We start from the raw sequence: 14,079 nt of genomic DNA, 5'->3' as shown, positions 1-14,079 counted from the left end.
GTTGCTTTGTGCCTCTTTTATTTTAAAGACATCAAAATTTAGTTTTTCAAAGATCTTTAACTTTATATTTGAAGCTCGACAATAAAGGCCTGCCAGTGTCACTCTTTATCATTTGTCAGGGACTGTATTTTTCGCTCCCTCGTGCCACTTCTTGTTAACCTCTTATTTGGTCTATTGGGTCTGGGGGTTTTTAATGTGTCTGCATGCTGGGAGCGCACAGGAGCTCCTGTCAGCTGATGGGACCAGAAGAAGAAAAAAGCATGTGAAAGGGAGAGAGTTAAATTCATTCGCAATACTTGATTTTTCTTTCTTCCTTTTTTTTTTCTTCTCTTCTTCAGAAAAGCCGCCCTCTATTTATTTAGCGTTTTGATGAAAGACATTGTTCCTTGTGAACTCCCACCCCCGTAGCACTATTATCTTTGTCTCAGGCTGTCAGGGAGGAGCTGGAGAACAGAAAAGCACTGAAGACATGAGAAACTTTTCTCACACTGATGGAAGGGGTTGGAAAAAGAACCAACCACCTTTTACATGAATAGGAGAGATCACAGGCCACCTGCATCCCGAATCTCACTGAAACCCCTGTGAGATCTCTAGCCTGTCTCTCTCTCTCTCTTTGCTCTCATTTTGGGTTAGATCACACATGAGCCTGTGAATGAATGTGGTTCCTCCTCAATTATGACCCTCCGCTGCCACTGTCAGAGCTCCTTCCTCCCCTGATTGATCCAATGAGACGACCCCGCTCGCTGTAATAGACCAGTGCTGCCCCAGAGCTTTATTTTTAGTGATGGAGCTGCAGACACAGCTTCTTAAATGTGAATTTTTTCCAGTTTCTTTACTCCTCTATGACAGTAAACTGAATATTTTGTGAGTTGTGGACAACACAAGACATTTGAGGACGTCATCTTGGTGCTTTGGGAAACACTGATCGCCATTTTTCACCATTTTTATAAACCAAAATCGAGAAAATAATCGACAGATCACTGCTCAATTATGACCCTCCGCTGCCACTGTCACAGCTCCCTCCTCCCCTGATTGATCCAATGAGACGACCCCGCTCGCTGTAATAGACCAGTGCTGCCCCAGAGCTTTTATTTTTAGTGAGCCGGTGCCGGAGCAGGAGCAGGAGGAGGGAGAGGAAGGGAGAGGAAGGCCACTAGACCCTTTTGACAAGCCGAACGGGGGTGGGCGGAGGGGACGCGTTTTATCTCGGCCGTTTCAGAGCCGCCAGCGAGTGACTTGACAGCCGCGTTGCACCGAGACCTTTTTTGTATGCACTCAATTGTGAGAAGTAAACAAAGTGGCGTATCCTGTGTTTGGTAACAGGGTGCGGTGCACAGCTTGGCAGCCCCTGCACGGCTTTTAGTGCCCCCCTCCTGTCCTCCCTCCTCTCCACCCACCCGCTTCACAACTGGCCTTGTGTACTCATAAACAGGCCCAGTATCCTGTTGAGTCTCAGGCATCCTTATCTATGAGAACAAACAAAAGGTGTCCTGATAGATGTTATTGTTTCATCGGTGATAATTATAATATAATAATAGACATTTTCAGGGCTGCAACTAATGAATAGTTTCATTGTCGATTGATCTTTTGATTGTTTTCTAGATTAATCAAATAGTTGTTTGGTCTATACAATGTCAGAAAATGGTGAGAAATGTGTTTTCCAAAGCCCAGGATGACGTCTACAACTCAAAGATCTTCAGTTTACTGTCATAGAGGAGTAAAGAAACCAGAAAACACTCACATTTAAGAAGTAGGGCTGTGTATTGCCAAGAATCTGGCGATACGATACGTATCATGATACAAGGGGTTACGATTCAATATATGAGGATACAGTATAAGGCGATATATTGTGATTTTTAATCTAATTTTAGAGTAAAAAAAGATTATTTTTTTATGTAATCAGAACAGTGGGATCTGCATTTGCATTTATCAGAGTACCTGTAACATCCAACATCATAGCATTACTCTGAGAGGGTGCATCTCTTTCCAAATGACATAAAGTATTGACTCAGTTAATCTTTGCATGTAAACTATTAATTAAAAATCAATAGTGTTTTTGAGAATCGATACAGTATCAAAAAACATAATATCACAATATATGATTTTTTAGATATTTTTTTTTACACTCCTATTAAGATGCTGGAAGACAATTTTGACTTTCTTTTCTTTAAAAATGACTCAAATCGATTATCAAAATATTTGGCGATTAATTTAAGAGTTGACAACTATTAATGGTTGCATCTCTAGACATTTTGGTGAGTAGATTCGTTGAGAGCGGAGATTGATGAAAGGGGTTAAAAGTCATCTCTCTCCTCCGTGCCCCTGTTATCTAAATAACATCTCTCATTTGTTTTGACTCATAGGGAGATTGGGGATATTAGATAATTTCCTTCTATTTATTATTCTGACTTTCTCTTCTCCTTTTTCCATTTTCTCTTCCACTCTCATATCACTGTTTTCATCCTATCAAAGTTCACACATTTCACTCACCAGAGCCAAAAAAATGTTCCCCCCCTCCTCCTCACCCTTAAATCAGTACCAGCACCAGCTTTTCATTAAAAGCTCCTTGATGAAACAGCCACAGCACAGTTAGATCAACAAAACAGTCGGTCCACAGTGTGCGACTGAACAAAGCTGGCTGCGCTGGTCGGGGGGGGGGAAAGAGCGTATCCCTGAGCTCAGCGCCATGCCTCGGAGAGTTGTGAGAGTTGCTAGGGTGGTTATTAAGCACTCTGATTTAGTCACACGTTGTTTGCTGAATTATGAATGGCTGTAATTAAATTCCTGTGGCTCTTATTATGAATGATTAACTATGTTGTTTCATTGTTTGTCATTTGCCTCCCGACTCCTCGTTAATTAAGAGAGAGAGAGATGTATACTCTACCTGTCTTAAGTGGGCCCAGACAAAACCCACACTAACGGCAAAAATCATGAAAATTACCCCGCGCTATTGTGTGTTCACAATCCATTAACTTTGTTTTTCTTTTTTCTTTTTTTTTATGAATGTTGTTCTAAAGCGTTGCGTTTCACAACCTGTGAACTCCGTGGCCTCGAACTTCATAATATTTTTCTTCAACATGAATCCAGTTATGCACAAACCTGAAATTCAGCTTTACATGTTTGCACTGGCTGTTATGCTTCCATATTTATGTGTTTGCTGATGGTGTGCCCCTCTATCTTTGTGCCACCAGCAGCAGGTGTCACCACAGCAGTTGGCCTTCCAGCAGCAGCTCCTGCAGGTCCAGCAGGTCCAGCAGCAGCATCTGCTCAACCTTCAGAGGCAAGGGCTGCTCACGATCCAGCCCGGACAGACCGGCCTGCCGCTGCACTCCCTCACTCAGGGTCAGTACCTCTAATATCACAAAGCACCCTGTTGAGCTACCTGCCCGCTGCACTTGTGTCAAATCTCCTGTCTGTCAGTCTTTAACTCCTCAACGGGAGCGTTTGTGGAAACAAAACGATGTCTGGGGATGATCCAACACCTCTTTTTACCTCTAATATATTTGGAAGTGCTAAAATGTGTTTGCCAGAAGATTTAGTCTGATTAATAGAGCCCAGTTTTTGAACGTCTCCGGGTCTGGAAGTGAATTTCCTTTCATTTACTCCATTGACGTTTCAGAAAATCCTTGTATAAAGAGTTTTAAGCATTAAACCAACCAGCTACTTGATGAATCATGACCATAAAACATTTGATTTGGAGCAAAAAAAAAAACGTTGGAAAACTTGGAAAAAAGGCAAAGGTATAAGACTTTGTACATAATTATTTTAAGAGCGGAGGAACTACTCCTCCCATAAACCATTGCGAATGGCGAACTGTCTCGTCACCTCCTGAAAAACGTTTAAACTAACCGTTGTTAATCTAAAATGAAGACAGATTCAACAACTGCATGCTTTATTACTCACCTCAAATGTTTTCAGAAATGTTTCAGAGACGTCGCTGTTACACTTAGGATTGTGGGTAGTGTAGTATTTCTCCACGACATCGTGAATAAAACAAAATTGATATTATACGGACTTCGTGACTTCACAATCTCGTAGCTCGTGGATGGTCGTTGATGGTTACGACATTATGGCGAATAATCAAATCCACGATTCAGAATATTAATTGGATTTTCTCTTCCGGGATTCTAACTGTTGAGCTCTATATGACAAAAACAATGGAGATTAGGGTTATGCTGATGCATCTGTTTATTGATATATTGGATGATCCTGGCCTTGTATTTGGTCATGTTGATTTCCTCCACCTGCGCGAGTATACTCAATGAGGCTGTAAAGGAGGACGAGTCGGCGTGATGACGTTTAGTAGTCTCGTTTAGTCACTTGTTAGCAACCGCCTTTTTTAAGACCAGTAAAAGCTCCAAGTGGGGTATTTACTGACTTACTTTATATTGTAGAACAAAACGTTGAAATCTCTTCAGCTTGTGTTAAACACAGACCTTATTTCAGGCATCATCTAAAACTCATTGACTTCCAAACGAGGAAACCGGAAGTGTTAAAATGCTAACTCATATCCGGGACTCATTCCTGCAGCACTCTATAATAACAAAACGATGACACACTGCATGACTAAAGTACAATAAATCTTACTTAAACAAAGGAAGGACATTCTTTGAAAACGCACCTAGTTTACAAATAACTTTTGGCTTGTCTGATTGTCATAACACAATTAATTCAAACATAGATTGACAGTATGAATACTACTTTGGCAAACACCTATCTCTCAAATATGCTACTCGTCACCCAAGTAATTGTCACTACAAAGGATGCAGATCCTCTGGTTTCCATCCAACCCTTCATATCTTCCAATGACTTGAATTCTGGTGTTGTTACAAATAGACTTGTGGTTTTCAAACAACAGACACTTTACCAATTTAAACTCTACTTGGCATTCTACATAAATATCTCATGGTGTCATACTTCTGAGCTCACTTTGCCACATCAGATACAAGTTTTACCAAACAGTCTATTTAAACATTGCAGCTTGTGTAGGTGTCTATTCAGAGTGGTTTCATCTGCTACTGTTATAAGTTTGCTTAGTCAAAGTGAACAAAGGACTACTTTAGTACGTAACCACATAGTGTTTCACAGGCTCAGGACACACCTACTGTAAATCCTCACTCAACACTAACTCACTAAGTGGCATCTTGTGCCTCTTGTCCGGCTCCACTGTTTACTGCAGCGTGGTTGTGGTGTGCTACACCTCGTTTATTATCGTCCTGGACTTTAGAAATAAAACATCCCACTGTTTCGGAGTGTCCTTGAACTCTCCGTCCTGCGCCTGTGATTGGCATCCTGGTGGCAGCCTCCTTCAGCCTGAAGGAAGACTGGATCTATTGTTCGTAAACTGCCAGTGAACTTGTCATTGTGAAACGGCCTGTTACTTGATAGGGAGTCAATACTTGTTGTTTGGCCAGGCAGGAAGTTTATTTCTTTATTTATTCTTTAATATTTTGTTAAGGAGTGGTTCCCCCTTGTGACAAAGACGCCATCATGAGGGTTTTAGAACATGACATTGACTATTCATTCCCAGCTAAGACAAACAGTTTTGAAATAACAAGATAAGGGCGATAAAAACAGGAGGGGGAGGGCGAGGGCGCTTAGGTAATAGGCAAACACAAACAGGGTTTGTACAGTGGTGTTATTGTTTGGACTGGGTATGGAATCACTCATCCACCCGCAGACGATTGCCATGGGCACAGGCGTGGAGCGCTGCTGCCGTATTATGCGGAATTGCTGTGTGTCAGAAGTCTGGCAAACACACACACACACACCCCTTGAGTTAAGCGTCATGTGGTGATATGGCCAGGTACTGTACTCTTTATGGATTTCACAACATTCCCAGAACATCCTGTTTATACTGTGTCATCATCAAATACCTCCAAGGTTTCTCACCTTATCAAAAGACTATTGAATTTGTCCTTTTTACCTTTCTAGTTTGTAATACTCTTTGTCAGGGCTGCACTGTTAACTCTATTGAAACAATTATTGAAATCATTAATTGCATTAACAGAGAGGATTCATGCTCAGATATTCTACTCTAAGTAAAAGTAGTAGTACCAGAGTGTAGAGATTCTCTGTTGCAAGTAAAAGTCCCGCATTCAAAATGTTACTTAAGTAAAAAACTTACAAAGTAGGGCTGTTAATCGCAATTATTCACAAATGAATCACACATTTTTTATCGGTTCAAAATGTACCCTTAAAGGGAGATTTGTCAAGTATTTAATACTCTTATCAACATGGGAGGGGACAAATGTGCTTGCTTTATGCAAATGTATGTATATATTTATTATTGGAAATCAATTAACAACACCAAACAATGACAGATATTGTCCAGAAACCCTCACAGGTACTGCATTTAGCATACAAATATGCTTGAATCATAACATGGCAAACTGCAGCCCAACAGGCAACAACAGCTGTCAGTGTGTCAGTGTGCTGACTTGACTATGACTTGCCCCAAACTGCATGTGATTATCATAAAGTGGGCATGTCTGTAAAGGGGAGACTCGTGGGTACCCATAGAATCCATTTACATTCACATATCTTGAGGTCAGAGGTCAACGGACCCCTTTGAAAATGGCCATGTCAGTTTGGAGCGTTATTCAGCCTCCTTGGAGACGAGCTAGTACAACATGGTTGGTACCAACCGACCACTGAGCCCGCTGCAACCTAAAAATTGCAAGTTACGTTAATACGTTAAAGAAAATAGTGCCGTTAAAACGCATTATTATCGCGTTAACTTTGACAGCCCTAATTAGCATCAATATATACTGAAAGTACCCAAAAGTAAAAGTACTCATTCATTATGCAGAATAGCCCATTTCAGAATAATGTATATTATATCATTAGATTATAAATATTGATGTATTAATGTGTTTGATGCAGCTGGTAAAGGTGAACAAAAATGTAATTACTTTATATACTGCTGAGTAGTTTGTGAATTTACTCCAGGTATCAATAAAGAAGTCTCATCTTATCTTTACCTATAATGACAGATCATAATTAATGTGTTTGATTATATTTCATATAATTTATCTGAATCTGCAAAGTAACTTAAATAAATGTAATGAAGTAAAAATAACTGAGATGTAGTGGAGTAGAAGTAGAAAGTAGAAAGTAGTACTTAAAAATTGTACTCAAGAACAGTACTTGAGTAAATGTACTTAGTTACTTTCCACCACTGGTTGTATCAACACATGATAAAAGATAAATCGTTACCATATGATACGATTGGGTGTCATAGAAATAATGCACTTACTGAGGAAATATTGGAACATAATCTAACTTTTAATTCTGAGTACGAAAAGTAGGATTTTAATTTTCTAAGGAATTTTCCACCCTCGACAATGTAGTGAAATGAATTGTCATAATTTATTTTTTTCGCATAAACATCCAGAAAAGGAACTGAACCCCCCCACACACACACATACACACACACGCACAATCCGTTGTTTTGTTTCCGTTTGTCACAACCAGTCGAACCAGGTTAGTTTGTCCTCGCGACCCGTCGATGGTTAACCCTCCGACAGCTGTTCCAACACTTAGGCCGGTGCTTCAGGGCCCCCTAGTTTGTCTTCCTATTCTACACATTTTCTGCTTGACTGTTTGAAGTTATTGATGACCTTTCTGTTTTCCACATCACTAAACTCTTTCATGCATCAGCGGGCCAGGCCTATGGTGCTCAGATCTAATCTGCAACACACTCAGCTAGCAGTTAGCACTGCGTCGGAAGTGATGAGTTGATCTGCTCTGTTTGGGTCCCGGCGATTATAGATTCACACTTGGGGGGCAGTAAAGGAAATTGGCACGACTTTTTAACTCGTGATTTTTTTATTTAAAAATGTAGATATTGATAGAATTATTTTTAAAACGCCACTGTTATCACATGCAATCCAAGGGACAATCAAAGGAACAAAAGGTTTTCAAATAATAGGTCACTGTCACAGAGTAATTAAAGGAAAGTAGGTGTGCGATCTGTAGTTGTGTTTTGAGTGCTGTTACGCAGTCTCCTGCTTCGCCACATCGTCGGCTGAGACAGATTACAGACATTTTTTTTCTCCCTGCCAAAACGATGGACTGAAGGAATGCATTTGAATTAGCCTTTGAAAGATTTGATAGCGCTAATTAAGTATAAACTTGCAGATAGCGGTTTTGAGTGAAAAACAATTGCTCACATTATCTGGAGTATAATTTGTTTCTGTTGTCGTAAATTCTTCTGACATTAATGTTCAAAGTCTTGGAAGCGGCCAGACGGTATCTGTTATAAATTACAACAATGTGTTTGGGGAGGATATAACTCTCATAAATATAAATTTGATCCACCAACCCCCCCCCCCAAACCCACCACACCTCCTCCTCACAAAACGCCTGTCCTCTTGACCTGATAAGTGAGTCAGTGGCTGCTCAGGCTCTCGTTGCTCAGGTATCGTACGTGTGCATGTTTGTGCTCACCCTCCGAGGCTGCCCCTGCGAGAAGAGTGAGTTCTCGTAGCTGCACAACATCATTTAAGCTGTCTGGGAGAGGCCAGTGGGACAGTGACAAGACAAATTTGTCGGTAATATGAAAGCAAAGAACGTGGCGAGCCATGAAGTGCTCACAGAACAGCAGCACATCGGGGACAGCGGCGGGTAATGCGGCTGACCTGTCAGTGATTGATACGTCCAGCGGTGGGGCTACTGGTAATAGTTCCTGCAGCATTAGGACAGGACATATTTCAGGCCTAAGGGGTGCATATCAGCAGGCCAGTGATTACGGCAACATAAACAGGGGTGCAGTAAAGGTCCCAGCCTGACGGAACAATAAACTAATAGCGGTGTCACTGTCCCCCCACGGCACCAGCACTGTGTGTGAGAAGTAACAGCTCGGGTTTAAAGAGCCCGGAGCACTGGGGGCCATTTTTTATTTGGGGGGATGATGGCCTGCAACTGATGTCATTATGAACCTTAAATCAACTTTCTGCTTGCTTGAACATGGTCACCTGGGTGCAGGGGGACAAGGACAGGAAAAGGTTGAAGAGCTCGGCCTGTCTGCGTGCCAGAGCTACCTGCAGAGGTAAAATTGAGTTGAGAGGCCGGTGATCAATCAAGTGTCCCAACAACATACATTTTTTAAAGTGCTTGTCCGTATTTCCCAGTCGTAATGAGTGGAATAGTTGTGTTGAAAAATGGAAACGGGAAAGATAAACCAATCCGGCATTTAAAGGATGGACATACTGGGGACCCGAGGAAGAGGATTTACAGATCAATGTCATTACGTGTCCCGCTGTAATCAGATGGAGAGCAACCCAATGCGTTTTGTCCAAAACACAAAAATATAATGCCCTCCGAGACATTTGTGTAATGATATTTTATTGTCATTTATGTGGAATCATGAGCCATAGCTGTTGTTGAGTTTGAAGAGGTTAGGGTTAGAGAGGAGCACCGAGAAGGGGAGAGGCAATAAAACTAGGGACTGGATCCAGAAAGAGACAGCTTGGTCCCACTCCGTTACCTCTCTCATCAGACCGCTCTATCCGCTGGCGGTTTCGTCTGAGTAAACAGTGGTGTCGGGGTCACCAGGACTGCTGGGTAATTGAGCCAGTGTGGGCCGCCCTGTCAAGCACATCGGCTAAAAATACATCGCCCACTGTCACCGGGCACCAAGTGGGGGGGAAAATGATTGTTCCCGCTGTCGGAGCGCAGGACACTCGCATCACCGGTGACCTTCCGCTTCCAAACCAGCCACACTTTTTACTCCAAAGTCCTCCTTAAAGCATCAAAACAACAATGGATCCTTTGAAAAAAACGCAACTGGAAATGAGCACACGCGCGCGGATTAGCATGCTGCAACACAGGCCGCAATATTAAGCATGTTTAGCCTGTCATGGACGTGCACTTCGATTAGGGCACATCAAGGCACTGAGGAGAATAAGGGAGAATACAGGCAGGCAGAATAGAGCGAGCGTGTTGGAATATCCGAATGAGGAAAGACGCTCCTTGGAACGTGGAAAGGTTATTGATTTGTCCTGTAATCATTTCCTGCTCTTTGATATGCAAACGATCTAGTGTGAATTTACAGCAATCCTATCAGACTCATTTCACAGTTCTTAGCCCCTGCGTCTCTCTGGAGTCCTCCGCCTCATTAGGCCAATGTTCTCCATTACCGGCATAATTAAAATCTTTAGTAGCTTATCAAATTAAAAATATTTTTGCTGATCGCATTGAGATCTTCACCTCACAGTTATTTTCCACAACAGGAATAAATTAAGACTAAGCATTTTGCACACAATGTGTTACAATCTGGTGCTTGAAAGGAGCACTTCTGGTATCTATAGAGCTGGTGATGAGAAACAGGGAGGGGGGATGGTGATGGGGGGGGGGGGGATCCGGAGAATATAAACCCAAGAAGATAAGCATGTGCAAATCATCTTTCATTTGCCAGTGCTCATTTTGAGAATGGATTTAATTAATTGTAATGTTAAACGAGCGGTCTTGCCCATTTGCTCTGTGGTTAAATCCACCACATATCCGAGGGGCTTCTTTCAGCATGCTTAAAAAACATGTGGCTTATTTAAGCACAGATTTGAATAGCCAATACAAATCCACACATATTAGATCTCTCAGTATGCTGTTAAAATTACCCAGACGCGGTGTGTTTTTTGACTTGAAAACACAAACAGATTTTGCACCCGTGAGGCTTTAATCTTATTTTACATATCAGCTTTATCCTCATTTGTGTCAAATGAAAGCAGACCTCTCCGGCACAGTAACACACACACAGCGTAGTTGGACACATATATATTGTGTGCCACACAAAGGCCCTCTTCTCTCAGACATGGAAAGCGGGGTGCACAAACACGGCATTATCCTTCTTCATCCCGACTGTGGCCCTGGGTGTCGGGATCGCTGTCACTCACAGGCAGGCATCCACTCCGTAGATGTGTTTCCAGCACGCAGAAAGAAAAAAAAATGTCTTCTGTCTTCAAGGGATTTTTTTTTTTTTCAAAGGGCTGTGTGAGCTGCAGTGTGCTTGACTTGTTAAATGAGGTTTAAGTCTTCTGTGTCAATTGGAGGCGGTGCAGAGCTTTAAGTATTTTGCACATTAATGCGCTTTTGAGAATATTACCCCGGGGTCCTGTTTCTCAAGGAGGCAGGGGTGGGATGTTTTCTAGTGTTGCTATTGTAAACTTTTTGTTGTGTATGTTCTGCTCATCTCTGTTGTTGAGAGAAAATGATGGTGATTATTCAGATTTCATGCCTTGTCTGGGTGTTAATTATTTACTCTGGGCATGAAATCTGCGTGAATGCCAGGGATTTGTGTATACAAACACGCTTCAGATCACAGGGAAAAATGGGAGGGTGAGAAGGAGGTGGTGGAGAGAGAGAGAGAGAGGGGAGGGGGAGGGAGGGATGGAGGATCTCAGTGCATTACCCTGTAGTGGAATATTTTCTAATTAATACTCGGCTTTGTTTACAGACGCTTTGATTTAATTAAGTGATGAAGAAGAGAGTTGGATTAGCTGTTAATTGATTTAATTATCCAATTTGTTTGTCTCAGGCATGATTCCAGCAGAGCTGCAGCAACTGTGGAAGGAGGTGACGAACGCTCACGTGAAGGAGGAGCACAACAACCACCACCACAGCAGCAGCAACAACGGCCACCGGGGCCTCGACCTGTCCTCCCCGGCACCGCCAAAGAACCCACTCCTCAACCAGCACGCCTCCTCCAACGGGCAGTACATGAGTCACAAGAGAGAAATGTGAGTCCCAAGGTCTTTTATGTCACATTTCTTGTTTTCTTTTCTTTTTTTTCCCCCCGCTGACATCGTTTGCATGCTCTCGCCATGAGAACACGGGTCAGTGAAGACACACAAGTTTCAAATGATCACTTTTATACAACAAGAGTCTTTTAAAGCTAGGGTTGGTAATCTTGACACACTAGCAAGAGTACGCTAGATTTTAAAAAATGATCCAACCGAAAAACCCAGCCCAGTGTTGCCAACTCTTTTCCAATAAAAGTAGCTAGCAGCAGTAGCTCCAAAAGTCGCTAAATCTAGCGAGAAAATCTCCAAGTCTGCAACACTGACAGTCCGTCCCTCCAGGCCTCTCATAATGAATGTAAACAACAAACCTAGCTATTGTTAGTACTCACTAGGATTCACTAGAAGCCCCGCGATACGATCTTATCACGAACAATCTTATTGAGTTTTTTAAACATTTTGCGATAAGCTGAGTATTGCGATAAGACATTGCGATATATTACTTATTTTAAACTGCAAATTATGCAGTTTGTCAACATCTGCTTCATCTAATAAGATTCAGTTTCCACTCTGTTCATCTCAGAGTTTTCATTCACATATCTCGAGGTCAGAGGTCAAGAATGGTCATGCCAGTTTTTCCCTGCCAAAATTTAGTGTAAATTTGGAGCGTTATTTAGCGTTCTTCCCGACAAGCCAACATGACATACCAATCCAATCGCCTAGCGATTATACCAATTGATTCCTTAGGTTTTCTAGTTTCATATGACGCCAGTATCTTCACTGTAGCTTTAAGACTGAGCCCGTTACAACCTCTGAAAGACAGAGTGCGAGCAGGTGAGTAGGCAGTATGAAATGATTGGACGAGTTTATTACAGTCCTGCGACAGCCACAGATGTCAGATTTTTTTCTTTGTTTTTGTGAGAGTATTAGATTTTTTGATTGCTGTCGGGATGTAAAGAAAATGTCAACAAATATATAAAAAATGTTTTATGAATAGGATTACCAACCCTAGCTTTAAAGCACTGTTAAATCTACCTTATTTGTAACCTACAACTGGTAATTAAACAGTCTTCACTGTCATCTTTGCGTAAAGCAAACAGAAGACCCGTGTGCCATATATTCCCATTTAAAATAGCAATCTCTCTCACCGGGCTTCAGCTGATGGACGTGTCCCCATAGGGTTTGCATAGAGATTACTCTTAATTTATAATGTGTAAGTATTATTTTCATTAAGGTCATCACAGTCACTTTCTTATGTGCCTGGATACAGCTGGGGGATTTCACAAGAACACCTGGAAGGAATGCAGGGATTTAGAGAAATGTGCACTGGGATCACGATACTGTTAATGAGGGGGTGAGGGGGTCAGGGGGTTTTGACCCCCCTCCTGCTATTGTTTCAGTTGCACATTGAGAAATGCAGCTGTGAGTTACAGCTGCACTACCTTGAAAACATGTAGAGCACCGGCGTGTTTTCAGAAAGGAAAAACCGGTTCCATGGGAACTTGTTGACATGTAGAAACAACCTCTTCATCACCTGTCACGTCAAGAATAACAAAAGAGTACACACACAGACAACAAGCTGTTATATGCTAGAAACAACAACCCCTGGGTGTATCATATTTTCAAATGAATCATCCGTGAAAGGCGTTTGCTCTCTGAGCTGGCGCGCCTGCGTCTTTAAGGAAGAAATTAATTTGGCATCTTACACGTTTGCTTGTTTTCTTGCACCAAAGCCTGATCTTTGAACTGCTAGCGAGGAGCCTCCAGGCACCGTGAGCTCACTGCACAACATCTGACTTGTGTTTCGGTGATCAAAACCTATGCGTCATTATGAAAGCAACGCAGATGAAAACATGTTTAGCACAGTAAACCAGCAGGCCTTTGGAGGTGAAGAGGGGCTGCTGGCAGGGGGGGTCACGGGGGGCTTGTAGAGAGGATCTGAGTGACGAGTTGGAGAGGAAATGCTATGATTCACCGATGGAGAGATACAAACTGAAAGCAGCTATTTCTTTTCAAGCTGCGGTATCGGTTTTAAACAGATTCATGTTACCTGTACGGACTTATCCTCTTTACTGTGTTTCAAAGTTATCTTCCAGCGCAGACAACTGGTGAAAAATCAAATAAAAAATGGGCGTTAGTTGCTCCCATAGTTGACAGTATCCACAGGCTTCCAGTCCTTCATCCACAGTCTGTCTGTTTTTTTGTGTGTGAAGTCAAAGACAAATCGCAGGGGAGGATATTGATTCGCTCACTCCATCACACATTGTCGCCAGCGAGCAAACAAGGTGAGCATCGGTGGCAGGAAAAGGCAAGAACCAGCCTCGGCTGAGGGCTCCATGAA

At 42.2% G+C, this 14,079-nt stretch overlaps 1 protein-coding gene across 11 annotated transcripts in view; it reads left to right on the top strand.

The window, feature by feature from the left end:
* foxp1b (forkhead box P1b) overlaps positions 1 to 14,079 on the top strand; it is a 196,606-nt gene that overhangs the window by 153,709 nt on the left and 28,818 nt on the right. For 8 of the 11 annotated variants that reach the window (XM_037766652.1, XM_037766725.1, XM_037766666.1 and 5 more), the window contains 2 exons: positions 3,192 to 3,342; positions 11,537 to 11,738. In XM_037766652.1, coding sequence (XP_037622580.1) covers positions 3,192 to 3,342; positions 11,537 to 11,738 — 353 coding nt within the window. The remainder of the gene's footprint in view (positions 1 to 3,191; positions 3,343 to 11,536; positions 11,739 to 14,079) is intronic. The other 3 variants (XM_037766674.1, XM_037766659.1, XM_037766700.1) reach the window with 1 other exon arrangement.

Source organism: Sebastes umbrosus, chromosome 1, assembly GCF_015220745.1.
Source record: "Sebastes umbrosus isolate fSebUmb1 chromosome 1, fSebUmb1.pri, whole genome shotgun sequence".
NCBI classification, from domain to species: domain Eukaryota; kingdom Metazoa; phylum Chordata; class Actinopteri; order Perciformes; family Sebastidae; genus Sebastes; species Sebastes umbrosus.
Note: the sequence above shows the minus strand (reverse complement) of the source record. Positions and strands in the feature narration are given on the sequence as shown.